The 15,808-nt window shown below is 33.9% G+C and overlaps 1 protein-coding gene across 3 annotated transcripts in view; it reads right to left on the reverse strand.

The window, feature by feature from the left end:
- Nucleotides 1-15,808, reverse strand: part of COL12A1 (collagen type XII alpha 1 chain) — a 142,062-nt gene that overhangs the window by 88,462 nt on the left and 37,792 nt on the right. For 2 of the 3 annotated variants that reach the window (XM_074237334.1, XM_074237332.1), the window contains exon 14: nt 3,308-3,580. The exons of the other annotated variant lie outside the window; for it this stretch is intronic. In XM_074237334.1, the coding sequence (XP_074093435.1) occupies nt 3,308-3,580 (273 nt within the window). The remainder of the gene's footprint in view (nt 1-3,307; nt 3,581-15,808) is intronic. 3 annotated transcript variants of the gene reach the window in all.

Raw genomic sequence — 15,808 nt, forward strand, 5'->3', positions numbered from 1 at the left:
TTTTGGGCAAGAGTTCTTAACCTTTTTGTGTTATAGAGCACTTTAACAGTCTGGTGAAATCTATAGACCCCTCCTCAGAAGAATGCTCAGCTTTTTTGGTTTCTTTTTTTATTTTAATTCATAATGGTAAAGAAATACAAGCTTTCAGATAGATGATGGTGAAAATAAAGCTGTACTTATTTCTCATACAAGTTCAAAGATACACTGGAATCTATTGATGATTCCTTGGAACTCTATGCACCTGGGATTGAAAACCCTAAATTTCAACCTTGAAAAGACTTCAAAGGCTATGACTAAAACACCTTCATTTTTACAAATAAAATTAAGTCCCAGAATGGTTAAAATGAATCACCCAAGTTCACACAAGTAGTAAGCTGTAGCAAGACATTTGAACCCAGGTCTTCTAACACCAAATTTAGCATATTAATGACCATTCCATATTGACTCACTCTCACATACAAATATGTGCTGAAATACCAAGAACTCTGACCATTACATTTGTGAAACTATTTTTTAGTTCAATACTAAAAAACAAACATCAAACCTCTTCAGAATCTGTATCAAATCTCTTCCTCTTACACAAGATGCCCATTCTAATTTCAGTGATTTTTCAAAGTTCAGAAGAATGTAATATAATCATACCAAAAAAATCCTTGGGTGCTGTTATGATTAGCAACCAGTGCTCCAAAAATCTGTTACCACTCCCCTGACACTAGTACTAAGATTCCCAGGCTGTGCAAATACTTAAAAATCTAAATTGTTTAAACCAGACTTTTGAATTTCATGCTTCATACTATGATATCTTGCAGACTTCTTAGTTATATCTTTTCTTTATAATAAACTAAAGAAAATAATAGAAGGAAATCAACAATTTTGTGTATAACTCATGCTAATTATAAATTGACTCTCAGGCTTTGGGGAAAAGTAACTATGTCAGCTCATTGACACATGGACAAGTTATACTATGAATTGCTATCTCTTCTCCTCTCCCTTCTACCCCATATTACTGACTTCTCTCCCCCATTGGTATACCTCAAGATATCAATAACTCTAAACTAGCTATCTCAAAGTAGGAAACATACATCTTTATATACATATATATATAAACATATACAGACACATACACATATTCTACTTATATATTCACACATTCACACATATATTAGTTCTCCATCGACTGGCATTTTGGCCACGGCTCCCATTAAGAATTCTAGAAGAATACCACCAATTCCCAGATCTTACAATGTTTCCAGATAGATAGATAGATAGATAGATAGATAGATAGAGATAGATAGAGATATAAATATAGATACAGATACAGATAGATACAGATACAGATACAGACATAGACATAGACATAGACATAGATTAGATATAGATATAGATATAGATATAGACATAGACATACATATACATATACATATACATATACATATACATATACATATACATATACATATACATATACATATACATATATACATACACACACACATTTAACAAAATGTTCCCAACTGGAAGCAGACAACATGAAACTTTTCATACATTCAAAGTCTCGTAGGTCCCATCTGTGATACAAATAAAAATGTCCAAAACATCTCCTGACCTATCACAACTAATATTTTCTTAATTGTTTTATCTTCCACAGCAAATGTTCAAAAGTAAAAATCTCAGAGATGTCTTTTCTCCTTTAACTAGATCTTTGACTTCATCCTTTGAAGTAGGAGACCCTCAACCAACAATGAAGTTCAATATAACTGTTTCCTCCCAGACCAGAGAAGGCCTTTTAAATTCACTAACCACAAAATTAATCAATCAACAAGTCTTCATTGAAAGAGTACAATGACTCTGCTTCAGAGAAAAGGCAATTTAAGATTTCTGCCTTCCTACATATTTTTGGTACTAGCACATTACTATTCAAGATTTTCCTTCAGGAGAACTTATTAAAAGAGACATACCTTCAAAGAGATCATAATAGAGAATGATTTTGGCAAGTGCAGTGTTTATCGGTATTTAAACATCTATTATTTTAAAATTTCACAAATATAGGAATGATGTGCTTTTAATGATCAACAGAATTAATTGTAAGGTTCACTCACATGTTATCTTAATTTGCTGCACATTATTTATTTTTACATCAACTGAACTTCTGCGAAAATCCAATCAACATACACATCCTTAAACAACAGTCAATACATTCCAGAAACAATATTAAATTTACCATGGAAACCAACTATGTCAATATACTTTTCTGCAAAATTTAATTTTCTGCTAAATTACATAGAACTATAGAGAATCTAGTTATGCTTGACACAAGCCAAGACCAGATTTCTTTGTCTGAGAATGTTAATTTACATTAACTCAATTCGTAGTTTAGCCCTTGAGATTATTTTCTGAAAGCAAACAAATTGGAAGGGGGTGGAAGAAGGGGGGAAAATCAGTGATGTCAGTCACTGAGCACCTCAATTCTCCACTAGACCTGAAGAAAGGCCATTGACCTGACCAATTCAACCTTTTCTTTTTAATAAAGCATCATAAAAATGCATGTCCTCTTACCAATAATTCCTTCATTCTCTTTCCCTAAAGTCTTACAGAGGGCTGACACAGAAATACCAGGCTAGAAACAATGATAGTAGTTGGAGACACATGACCAATCAAGTTTTGTTTGAACTCTACCTAATTAATTGTCCTTAATAATCAGTTCAATTATTATCCAACTTATTATTTACTGACTCAATTCTAGAAAGAAAACTAGATCTTAGAAAAATGGGCAATAATGAGTCATGTAATTGTGTTGAGGAAGTAGCTTTCTGATGTTGAAGAGTTGGACCCCCTTGCTTCAAAACATTTTCACTAGTTCCCTATCACTTCCACTAGCCCTAAAATGTCACATTGAGTTTGGAAGAAAGAATGTATAATGTTTACCTCTAGTATTTAAAGGATCTTGAAGTGCAAGCTACTTTAACAAGAAAAAAACTACCTATGGACCAATTAGACTATAAATAAATAGTGGGAATAGATTTTCTGAATTTAGTTTCCCTTTCTGGCAAGTAATGGATCAGTGCTCTTTGACTCTTTGGTCCTCACATTTTATCCTTTCTCTCAACACTTATAAGTACTAAACTTACCTGAAATAAACAGTATAGCTTAGCAGATAGAAATAGAACTTAGAGTATGTTTTAATATAAAGCAAATATATGTAGCCTAGAGAACCAACTACACTTATTCACACTTTTGAACATCTCTTAAAATACATTGATCACAATTCAAAGAATAATCAATGCTGGCAATGTAAAATGTCACCTACATTCAGTTGTAGCTTCTCCATTCAAAGGATTCCCTTCCCCACTGGTATAAGTGGCAAATATTGAAATCTTATATTTGGTCTCTGGCTGTAGATTTTCTATCACAGTATGAATTGCATCTCCAGGAACATTCTTCTCTCCAACCTCAACATCATCATAAAGGGATCTCCATGTAACTCGGTAACCACGAACCATCCCTGGAGCAGATGTCCAATATGCTCCAATGGAAGTGTCAGTGATGTCTTTGGTAATCAAGTCCTGAGCAGAACCTCGTTCTACAGAAAAGAAACATTTTAAAAAAGGAATCAGTGCAAGAATATATATATATATATATATATATGTATATATATATATACATATATATATATACTTAGATAGAAGGTAGATAGATAGATAGATGCTTAGATAAACATCTAACCCAAATATGCTTCCTCTTCTTTCAAATTTATAGAGGAGACTGTTGAGCTTGATCTCAGAAAGACCAAAATTCAAATTCCTTCTCTGACAGTTAATAGATGGGTGACTCCTAGATAACTCTCTAGGACTTATATATTAAATTTTAGAGTGGTTGTTTATGTAGTAAAGTGAGTTCCCATACCAAGGGTTTTCAACAAAGATGAAATCATCAATTATACCAATTATACCATACTTTACCCTTATTATTCAGAGTTCATTCCAAACTCTATCTAAAACTGTAAACATTTTCTACCAACAATAAGCCTCTCCTGCTGCCTTCTCTATTTCTACAAAATTCAATCTTATTCTAATTCTGCCAAGTTTGAAACTTCAAAATCATCTTTTGATTCTATCCTCTTTCTTGTTCCCCATACCAAATCATGTTACTTCTTCCTTAACAATATTTCTCCTATATATCTCTCTTCTTATTCATCCCCACTGTCATCATTCCAGATCAAGTTGTTCTTACATTACCTATATTAATGCAAAAAGCTTTCCCCTCAAAATTTTCTCCTTCCTTTCAATCATGCAAACAACATAATTAATCTTCTCTAAATGCCTAAAAACTTGGCCTCTTTGCTGTTTCTCACACAGACCATGCTATCTCCCAACTCCATGCATTTTCACTGACTGTTCCCCTATTTTTTCCTTTGCTCATCTCTTATTTCTAGATTCCTTGGATTCCTGGCTACCTTCCATTTTCTGCAATAAATCTTTCCTAATCCCCACTTAGTGCTAGTTTCTTGTGCTGAGATAATCCCCAATTTGTTTTGCATCTATCTTGTTTGTACATAGTTGCTGCTTGTTGTCTCCCCTAGTGGGCTATGAGCACCTTATAGGAAGCCACAAGTTTTTTGCTTTTCTTTGTATTCTCATCTCTTAGCACAATGTCTAAACCACAGGATACACTTCACATACATTTGTTGACTTGATTTGAATCTTGTGCAGGCACACAGAGCCTTCAATAATCTGTCCTCAATCTATTTTCTCAAATGTTCTTTTCTACAATTCTACTTTTTTTATATTGTAAATGTTTAAAGCTGAAAAGAACCATCTAGAACATCTATCCTACCCAAACTTTTTAATGAGAAACCAGGAAAATTCATGGTGAACTTGCTAACCATCTCATAGCTATCTAGTGGCAGTAAGTTCTGGGACTGGACCCCCTAGAGTCTCCTCATTCATACAAAGCCCAGGGATTTTTCCATTGCTCTGTCTACCAGTCTAATCTAACAAATCCCTAGCTCTAATGTGTGGTTCACTAAAACTCTAAAACATGACCTCATTCCAACAGCAAAACTAGTTCCAAATACCCATTCCTTGTTGACTTTTATGGAGTTATAAATGTGAAAGGGTAAACTTTCAATGAAACTGAAAAAATAATCATTCTTCTAGAACACTGAAAAATTATTAGTTATTAAAGAAGAACATACTCTAGAGTTTGGGGGGGGGGAATGATTGAAAAGTTTTGCTCCAAAATTCAATCCTTTTCATTCAATAAAAAACCATGAATATAATCCAAATGGAAAAATAAGAAAACCCAAAGTTAATAGGAGACACAGCTTTCTCCCAATAAAACAGCTACTCTTTCCATATTTTAATGTAATATAAATATACAAGTCACTTTATATTGGCTACTTCAAATAGGATTTCTGCCACAATATGACATCAATATAAAACTATCTGCTTTCCCAGCATAATTTTTAGCCAGCAATTGCTGGGTGTTTAAATAAGTGTTACAAAAAGCCACTGTAAGAATTCTAAAGATCATTATTGTTTCAACTATCGTTGCCATAAAGACAGGAGGGAAAAATAATGTATGCCTTGCAATTATGTGCAATAAAGGTTTAGAACCTAAACAGAAAAGGTAATATAAGAGGAAAGAAAAGTCACATTGAACAAAAAAGGCAGTTCAATGAAAAAGCAAAAAAAGATTGGGCTTTTTTCTGAAACCTCAAGTCCAAATGTAAAGTTCTGATCTATTATAAATTACTAAAGCAACTGACAAAAAAGCAACTGACATAACATCTTATTTCGAGGAGAGAAGGAGAAAATTAGACATGCATTTCACTGCAATCAGAAAAACATTTCCAAAATAATAGTAATTTATTTTCTTTCAAAACTTGAAACTGTTTCACAAAAGGTGGGGAGGGGGGGTAACTTATTTTGTTTTAATGTCCAAAAAAGACTACAACTAATGTATTACATGGAACAAAATGCAGGAACAGTTGTAAAAGAGTACCTTTACTCTTATTCAGGCAATAGGATTCTGGATTTGATATGTTCAGAATATGTATTTCTCATGGTCAGCAGGATAATCTGTAACCATTTAGTAAAATGTTATCTTTACAAGAAATCTCCTGAACAACATACACCACAAGTGGTGATGCAGCTTCTACCCAAAGACTATAAGGGTGAATCCATTTCCTCCTGAAGCAAGCCACCTGATGCCCCCATAATTAGCTTTACTCCTACTTCCCCAATCATCCCTCTCTTTGACATCTTTCAACTTCCACCTCTCCCACCTTCCATCCTCCTTCAGTTGTTAAATTGCCATTTATTTATGGAAAGATTCCAAACTATCCATAAATCCAAGATTTACAATTTGTGTTGAATGGCGACTCCAGAAAAATTTCATCCTCAGGCACCAAATCACATGGGAGATGAAATTGTTAAACAACTGTCTGAGATTTTTGAGGAACTGAAAAGGATGGGAATGTTTTCTAGATTTGGACCAAGTCAATTGAATTCAATTCAATTCAATACACACCAAGCTAATTGTTTAATATCCTTAGACAAAAATAAAAGTCTTTATCCTCAAGGAGCTTATATTCTACTGGGGGAAGGGGAAATGTTATACATAATCTAGTGAATAATGTCCATATATCTCACTTTCCACACTTTTATAATTACTTTACTTTAGAGTTGTTTATACTACTGAAAATACTCCATCCATTCTTGTCTAATTATTATTTGTGACCATAAGATTCAGTAAGGGATTGCTCCCAAAGATACCCTCATCTTGTACCCCTCTCTCCCACTAAAAATCAACTCAGCCAAACATTAGTGAAACACAAAAACCATAACTATGAAATAAAGTTGGTTCCAATGCTGTGGTATGTTTGGGGGTTTTTTTCACATATAATGCTGGGATGGTTTGGGAGCAAGGAACAAAAGACATCAACCCTTCCAACTTGTACTTATTTTTCTGCAAGGATTTGCCTCTCAGCCCATTTTTATTCCTACTTGCTACAATGCTGTTTGTGCCATTATACTCATTCCCATGACAACAGACTTCAATGTCGCAAACACAGTCTAATGATTCCATTTCGAGAATGAGTAGGTGGCCAGTGGGGAAATTGTAAGGAAAATACAAACTCAAACAAACTTCTGAACTCACTGAAAAATGGGCACAGAAGTTTTACTAGCCAAGTAAGGGAATTTTTCTCAGGGATTTTCCATTTACTATTCTTAGTTCTCAGTTTTAATGTGACTTGGGTTCAAATCCAACATCTACCACATACTGGCAATGTGATCTGTGCAAGACACTCAATTCCTTACCTCTCTAGGCAACTTTCAAAGACAAAGTTATACAGAATGTGTTAACCTTTGGTAAAGAAAATTTTGCCCCAAGAATTCCCTACACTGATGAAATCAGAGGTCCTTTCTAAAAATAAAACAAAAAACTATTAGAAGATCTTTATAAAATGAATTAATTTGTGATGGTCACTAATTTTAAGAAGAAAAAATTATAGAAAATTCTTTTTTACATAATCCTTCAAATCCCTCCTTCAACATGAAACATTAAAAATGAAACATTTCCTACATCAAACTATTCTAAACATACAATCATAATTTATTAAAGCACTATTTATTGATCTGGATAGAATAAAACAAATGATCCAATTTAAGAATTTTTTTCTTCTCCCAATCTTTCTTTATACTACAATCACTCTAGCCAAAAAAAAGTGGACTCAAGGAAAAACTGATTAAAGTTAAAAGGATCCTCATTCAGGATCTGTGGTTGAAAAAAATCTACAAGCAGCAAAATTTAATGACCTACTCTTAGGAGGGGGTCAGTCAAAGATATTTGTAAATACTGAGCACCTACTATTTGCAAAGCAATTCTCACTTGCTGATTCTTTGCTTCTTTTCCAATTTCTTCAATCCAGTCATTTAATCCTGGGTATATGACCACCAGTGTACTTATTTTAAGAAGATCTAACTGCTACTAAAACACTAAAGTTTCCTATGGAGCTGTGCTTCCTAATTTTACTATTAAAACTAAGTATAATATAAAAAAATGCAGAAATGGAAACTCATAATATTTAAAGTCCAGTGACCTGGTTCTTATTACCTAGCTATGTGAACTTAGGAAGCTAAAAACTCTCTGGACAAATATTACCATGTGTAAAATAAGAGATTTGTCCTCTTCTCAATCTTTGACCACTTTGACCACTATCTCTTTCTGGATACTCTCTCCTCTCTGGTTTCCATGTTACTGCTGTCTCCTTCTTCTCCTACCTTGCTGACTTTCTGATTCTCCTTTGCTAGAGCTTTAACTATGCGACACCTTCTGTGGGGTGTACTCCATAGCTGTCTAATTCTCTTCTCTTTTTTCCTTTTATCCTCTAACTTGGTAATCTCATCAGCTTTTGAGTGACCAGCAATTTTTATTCCTCAGAGGTTATAATAGCACATAATCCTACATAGCATCTCCAAAATAATACTAGTTTTAGAAAACTAGATTTTTGTTTTGGAGAAGTTTAGTTTCATTAAAAGTATTGCCTAGATTTCCAAATGTAATCCATTTCATTTTCTTCCTCCTGTTTTATGCTGGTCCCAGTATCAAGATTTACACACTGATAGATAAGCTGTAAAATCTATCTGAGCAATGAGGTGATTCACTAGATAGAGCACCTAGCCTGAAGTCAGAAGGACCTGAGTTCAAATCCTAGGCAAGTGACTTAACCTTGTTTATCTCAGTTTCCTTATCTGTTAAATGAATTTTAAAAGAAAAAGGCAAGTCACTCCAGTATCTTTGCCAAAAACGGGGTCTTGAAGAGTTGAAAGCAATTCAGCAAGAGTCTCTCCATTCAACTGCATATGGGTAATAGATATTCTTCACTCACTCAATTTTTCTTCTAAGGATACATACATTAAGCACTTTTGACAGATCGCTGATCTAGTTTAGAGTGTTCCAGAACTTGATGTTATTTGCAAATATATCATCCAAAAACAAAAGAAGAACATAAGGGGGTCTTAATATTTTGAGAGAATTCTCATTCCATTTGGGTACTTTTGTCCTGCTTGACAGTAAATAGTTTCAGTGAGGATATTTCCCTGTTTTATTCCTTGATTATATCAGTGATAAGAGAGTAATGAAAAAATTTCTGTTATTTCATCCTTCAAGTAATTTCATTATGACTTTAAAATATTTGAAAGAGATAATTACAAGACAGTCTTTTAAAGTTACATTTTGTTCAAGTTCATTATTAAATACATTGATGTAGTCAATAAACCATAACCCCAGTAGGATCTTGAAATCAGTCAATTATCTGATTGCAAAGATTAAGTCTACTGTTGAATATCATTTGAGAAAGACTATCTTTTCTTATACTTTCTTCAAGGATTCTCTCAATATAGGACATGATGGAAAAAATATTGAGTGTTTTCAATCTCCTGTTCTGGATTCTTAACCTTTCCAAAAAAGGTGCCAAGTACCCAAATCTTTTTAAACTTTCTTCTATCCTTTCCATAATTCCCAGGCTAGGTACTCATTAGTATGGAAACAAGATATCCAATAACAGTCATTCACATCCTCTTGATGGGTCCCTTTTTAGTGTGAATTCATAATAGTCGTTATTCTACCTCAACAAGATTTTTTATATTAAATTTTATATTTCTAATTGTGGAATGATTGGTTTTCTCCAAAATTTAAAGAATATTGAGCAAAGGAAAAGTCATTTTGAGGGTCTGGTCCAAAGGCTCTGAAATCAGACCAGCTCTAAAGATTTAAAAAAGTAATATTTCATAATGAAAAATAGTATGAAGTCTGGAGTTAAGATTTAGGGTGATACACTAGCTCTATTTCTTAGTTCCTCTGTGACTTTGAGCAAGTCACTTAACCTCTCTGGGTCTCAATTACCTCATCTGTAATACATATCAGGTATACTACATTCTAGATCCTTTCCAGCTGTAAATTTATGATACTATTTTGTAATTTTCAGCAGTCCACAATCTTACTCCATTTACTTCCTTATAAATTAGGAATTAATTCATATTTGACTTTTTTGAGATCTATTATTCCAGGGTTAGAAATGCAGTAGAGGAGTTTATGTCCTATCATTACTCACTTCTTTTCAGTCCTAAAGCCCACCCTTTCTTAGCAAAACCCTTGGGCCTACTGTGAGTTTTCATTTTTACTTTTTCTTCCCTCTCCAAGTACATATTGGAGTCCTAACCTCTCTGCTTCTCCAAGATTCTAAAAATAACTAGAGCACCATTGCAAATCAACAGGACTTTTGATGGGCAAAATTTCATTGCTATTCATGAATATTACACTTTTAAAATGGTATGTGATATTCAATTTGTCCTGTTTGGTAACAGAGGGCATAACTGGGAGGAAGCTGCAGAGGCAGATCTGGGTTTGATGTAAGGAAAACCTTTCTAACATAGCTGTTCAAAAACGGAATGATTACCTCAGGAAGTAATGAGTTACCTGTCACTGGAGATCTTCAAGCATGTATGATGGCAAGTATACTGCACAGATGATTCTCATTGTGATACTAGCTAGACTAAAGAACCTGAGGCCCCCTTCAACTCAGAGAATCTGTGATTTACAACAAAAAGTCTATTTACTCTGCTGTAGGAAAGAGATCAAGGATAAAGAATAATGACACCATTCTCATTATTTCATACTTGCCAAAATCTGATCCATCTTTAGAAATGTTGATGTTGGAAAATTTTACCTGATTTTCCAATGAGCATAAAAAATATCACCAAAAACTATTTATTAAGTACATGTATCACTATGCTGGATGCTCTACTGTGTAATTTAGACAGGTGGTTTTTTACTGCTCTGAATGTCTCCAAGTGTTTAATTTCTACATCACTTTTTTTCCATATACCAAGCCAAACAATTAATATCTCATTTAAGTAACTTTCCTATATATCATAATCCTTTCCGTTACACAGTCTAAAAACCAAATTATTGTAGAGTTCAACCAGAGCTGTAACCAAGACTCCTGGCAGCCAGGGCAAAGTTGTCAAGTTAGGCATAAAAGAGAAAGGAAGGTATTGGTGAGGAAGAAGGAGGTGAGGAAGAAAGAGGAAGGGTAGAGAAGAAAGCCCCCTAATTGGTCCTGTCACTCTAAACAATCCCAGGAGGAAGAATGGGATGAGATAGGGTAAAGGGAACCAGGAACAGGAAAGAATCTTTATTATGCAGCCATACCAAGATAGATCTGGCCTCAGACATATTAACTGTGTGACCCTGGGCAAGTCATTCAGCCCTATTTACCTCAGTTTCTTCATCTACAAAAAAATGATTTAGAAAAGAAATGGCAAACCACTACAGTAGCTTTGTCAAGAAAATAACAAATGAGATCACAAAGAGTCAGAAGCAACTGAATTAAATAAACAATAACAACAATATAATGGGAAACTCCTAAGAAGAATTAGCGGACAGGAAGCTATAAGCATAGTAGCCCAGAAAGCAGTAGGACCCTTGAGGTGCCCCACCATGCAGAGTCCACAGCTGCCAAACTGATCTTCCTGGTACAAGCCTGACCATATTACGTCCTCTTCCAATGGATTTCTATTACCTCTAAGATCAAATATAAAGTCTTTCATTTGACTTGTCATACATACATAAGCTTGCCCCTTTATATATTTTCATTCTTCCTACATTTTACTTCATTCCACATAATCTGTGATCCAGTGACACTGGCCTTTTTGCTGTCCCTCATACAAAAATTCTTTAGATTCTCATTGGCTGTCCTCAATTCTGGAACTCTTTCCCTCCTTATCTCCATCTCTTGGCTTCCCTGGCTTCCATCAAGTCTCAGGTAAAGTCCTACCTTCTATAATAAGTCTTACCAAATTTTACTTAAACTTAAATTCCTTCCCTTTAAGACTTTCCCATTTTATCAGATAGATTATATAAATATATTATATCTAAGATAAAGGACAGATAGATAGATAGACAGACAGAAAGGCAGACAGATGAGTAGGTAGATGGATATCCTATTTGTACCTAGCAGTGGGCTTAGACTGTGAACTCCTTCAGAACAAGGATTGTTTCTATGCATTTCATTGTAGCCTCAGAGTTTCACATACATCTGGCAAATAATGGTTGCTTAATATATGCTAATTGACTATATATAAAACAGAAAATTTCTAGAAGTCAGGCATCCAGGGGATGTCAGCCTAAACCCAAGCTTCATTTGATCTTCCTAGTGTAATTATCAATATCTGAATTAACCCATAATGGCAATTGAAATGTTAATCAGTTGTGCCCAAATGTTTTACTTTTTCCCCTTCTAATAAAGTTCAACTGTGCTACTTTATTATGGTGATGGATGATTCTAGGTTCTAAAAGGCTATGCAAGTGAAGCCTAAAGTGACAAATTCTACCAAACTGGAAAGATCTGGGTCTATCCTATACAAGGACTAGTCTAGCTAAGCACATTCAAATACTAGCTTTGCTATATACTATAATATGACCCTTCTGTTTCCTTATCTATAATATTAGTTGGGGGAGAAAGGATCCCTTTATGACTCTTAAATTTTATGATCTTATGATCCAAGGCTGGCTCCATTATTCTGGCCACAGTAACTGATCTAAGACCATTACAATCTGTTTCAATATAAAGAATATCCACACCAATGAAACCACAGGTAGCTGAAGCAATGAAAACTATTATACCTTCTGTATATATATGAATCCAACTAGCTTTTTTTGAATGTCAAGTTTCACTTTCATCAATAGATGGTAAAGTAAGCCCTCTCCAAAGCTAATTTACTCTTCCTGCTATAATGCAGTTCCCAAAACCTTCAACTTTCCACTTCAGAAGTAACTGAAGACCTATTCCTGGAGAAATGGGATTGTTGGAATGGAATTGATTTACAATTGTTGAAGTGAAATCTCTGTTTCAAAGATCAGACTCTGGTGTTTCCCATTTTAAACATCCAGGCAAGTAGATATATGACAGACAAGACACAGGTCATATAAAAAAATCTTTATAACAAACAAACAAAATTGAAACTAAGAATTTGGAGATCTGGAGGAAAAGAGTACAGAATATGGAGGCAACATAGGAGTGTAACTTGAGTGCAGCAGCTGTGGAAAAGAAATACAACCTAAGACAATTTAATTGGCATCCTCTCGTCTAAATATTGCCCCCCCCCAGGAATAAATTTCTAATCCCTCTGTCCTAGTTATAACTTTCATTAAAGTTACCATTTACTGTTAAGGAGAGAAGAATTTTGCTTAAAGTTTCTCTGTTTTTTTCTAATTTTGAATTTTTTGGTCTAAAGTTAATACATAGAAAGGGAATTATCAATTATTATTTGATAAATATCCAAAGTTCCTAAGAAATGCCAAATTTGTAATACTACAAACATAAAATTTTGAAAATGTATGAAACAGCATTAAATCTTTTAAAAAACACTGAGTCTTTGTTTTGGTCCATCTGGGAGAAGGTCTATGTAATTCAACATGACATAGAATTCCTGTGATATGCTAAAAACTTCATTGTAATGAAATGTCAATTGAGTTAACTCAATTTGGTCTGTAGGAGGTCATTCATTTCTAGAACATTTTTATGTTACTGTGACAACAGAAGGAGAGCAGGGAATAAATTATGCAAAATCTACTTCTTTCCCTAGTGAAAATCAGCACTACTTAAAATATACATATATCTCTGTTATCCCAAATTGGAAGTTTCATTAAATTGGATTAATCTCTTGGAACAAAAGAAAAGTGTTTATTGTTTCTTTAAATATAAAAGCAAGTTCCCCTCTGTCTAAGCACCAACAATGGTGACAGTCCCGGGTTCTATGAAAATATATAATGCATTTCAATGTGTTTTGTTCATTAGAATAGGCTGTTCCACTTTTTAAAATCTATGTCTGCAAAACTAATATGAATGCTTTGTGGTTAAATTCCTCTAGAGTTAGTATCTGAAATGGTAATGAACTCTGCTTTTGTCATTCTAATACACTGGAGCCAGCATTGCAAGTGCTAATAAATCCTGAGCTACAAGACAATTACCTGATATATGTTCACATTTCAAAAAATAAAAAAAAAAGTCCTAGGGATAAGATTATACAGTCTACAGTAAAGAATGGAAGTTTCATTTTTCTCTGGGAATTAACAACCTTTATGAACTTAAACTAATCTATAAAACTACCAACGTCTATTATATTCTTGCCATCTGATTTTATGCCTCTGAGTCAAAGCAAGATCCTTGCCAGCTCTGTTCTTACCACCTCCTCTCCCAGGAGAAAACAGATTAGAAAAACAGTAGCTCCCAGAAACAGCTCACTGTTTCTCTTTCTGTGGGCTTTCCATTTGCTGTATTTACCATCATATCCTATTCCTCATATATGGTATATGAATTTGGCTAAACTAATTTAATAAAATTAAATGGAATAACCAGAAGTCAAAAGAAATTTTTCATTTTAATTTAGCTATAACTATGTTTTCACATATTTTTCAAGTTTTACCATACATAATACAAAGGGATAAGTATGTTAATAAAAAGATGTTGGGAAGTTTATATCTGCTATTCTTTACAGGAGATAGGGATCTTTAACTGAATGAAGTTCTTTTCTTTCCCAAGTCTTGAGAGCTCAAAATTTAATTCAACTAAATTTATTTATTAATTTGACAAAAATTTATTAATGCTTTCCTTCTCCTATGTGAAAAGTATTGTAATTTAAACATATTCTCCACAGTTACAGGCACATAAATTTATTAATTTTCAAAGTCATGTAGTAAATGCTGCCTCCTGCCCAGGCCATTGTGTATACTAAAAAGCTAAATGCTTTCTTCCTTTGTTTTATTGTCTATCTCTTTAGAGAGGTATTTAGAGAGGTAATGGATACATGTAAATATGTGCATATATATATATATATATATATATATATATATATGTGCATGTGTCATATATACACATACACATAATCTGAGTACTGACTTCCCTGGCTTCCTTTAAGTCTCAAGTAAAATCCCATCTTATATAGGAAGGCTTCCCCAATGGTTCTTAATTCTAGGATCTTCCCTCTGCTAATTATTTCCTCTTTATCCTGTTTGTATATATTTGTATATATTTATTGACAGGTCATCTCCCCCATTAGATTGCAAGCTTCTTGAGAGGATTATTTTTTGCTTCTTTTTATATCCCTAGCAGTTAGCACAGTGCCTAGTACATAGCATTTCCTGCTATGTTGATTGATTGATTGATTGATTAACTGATTGATTGATATAGTGAATACAGTGAAAAAGATAACTAGATTTGGAGTCAAAGAATCTGGGCTCAACCCAGATCAAGTAGTTCAACTACTTACTACCTTTGTGATCTTAGACAAGTCAGAACTTTCTCTGGGTCTTGGTTACTTATAAAAGATAGAATTAAAGTGTGGTTCAGTAAGAAAAGTGTTGGATTTGGCATCATAGGACTTAGGTTTAATTTTCACATCTAACACTTTGCTACTACCCAGGTAAATGAGAAAATCAGCTTGAGACTCCAACCCTTCATTTTCAAAGAGAAAAATGACACCATGGATAATATCTTGACTTGAATACGAATTGGATTTAAGTGAGGGGGAAATGGAGTTGGACTAGATGACCTATGTGGAGTGGAGTGAGGTGGAGTCACATTAGATGTCTGCTAAGTTTCTTCACTTCTTACAGTATGTATAATGGCATTTTTGGTGATAAGTGTATGAATGAAGCTGTCACAATTCCATGACTAGAAAGGATAATCACATTCATGATATTGAGAATCATCTGAAGGAAGAAAAGTATAAGCCATACTTAG

Source organism: Macrotis lagotis, chromosome 5 (assembly GCF_037893015.1).
Source record: "Macrotis lagotis isolate mMagLag1 chromosome 5, bilby.v1.9.chrom.fasta, whole genome shotgun sequence".
Lineage (NCBI taxonomy): Eukaryota > Metazoa > Chordata > Mammalia > Peramelemorphia > Peramelidae > Macrotis > Macrotis lagotis.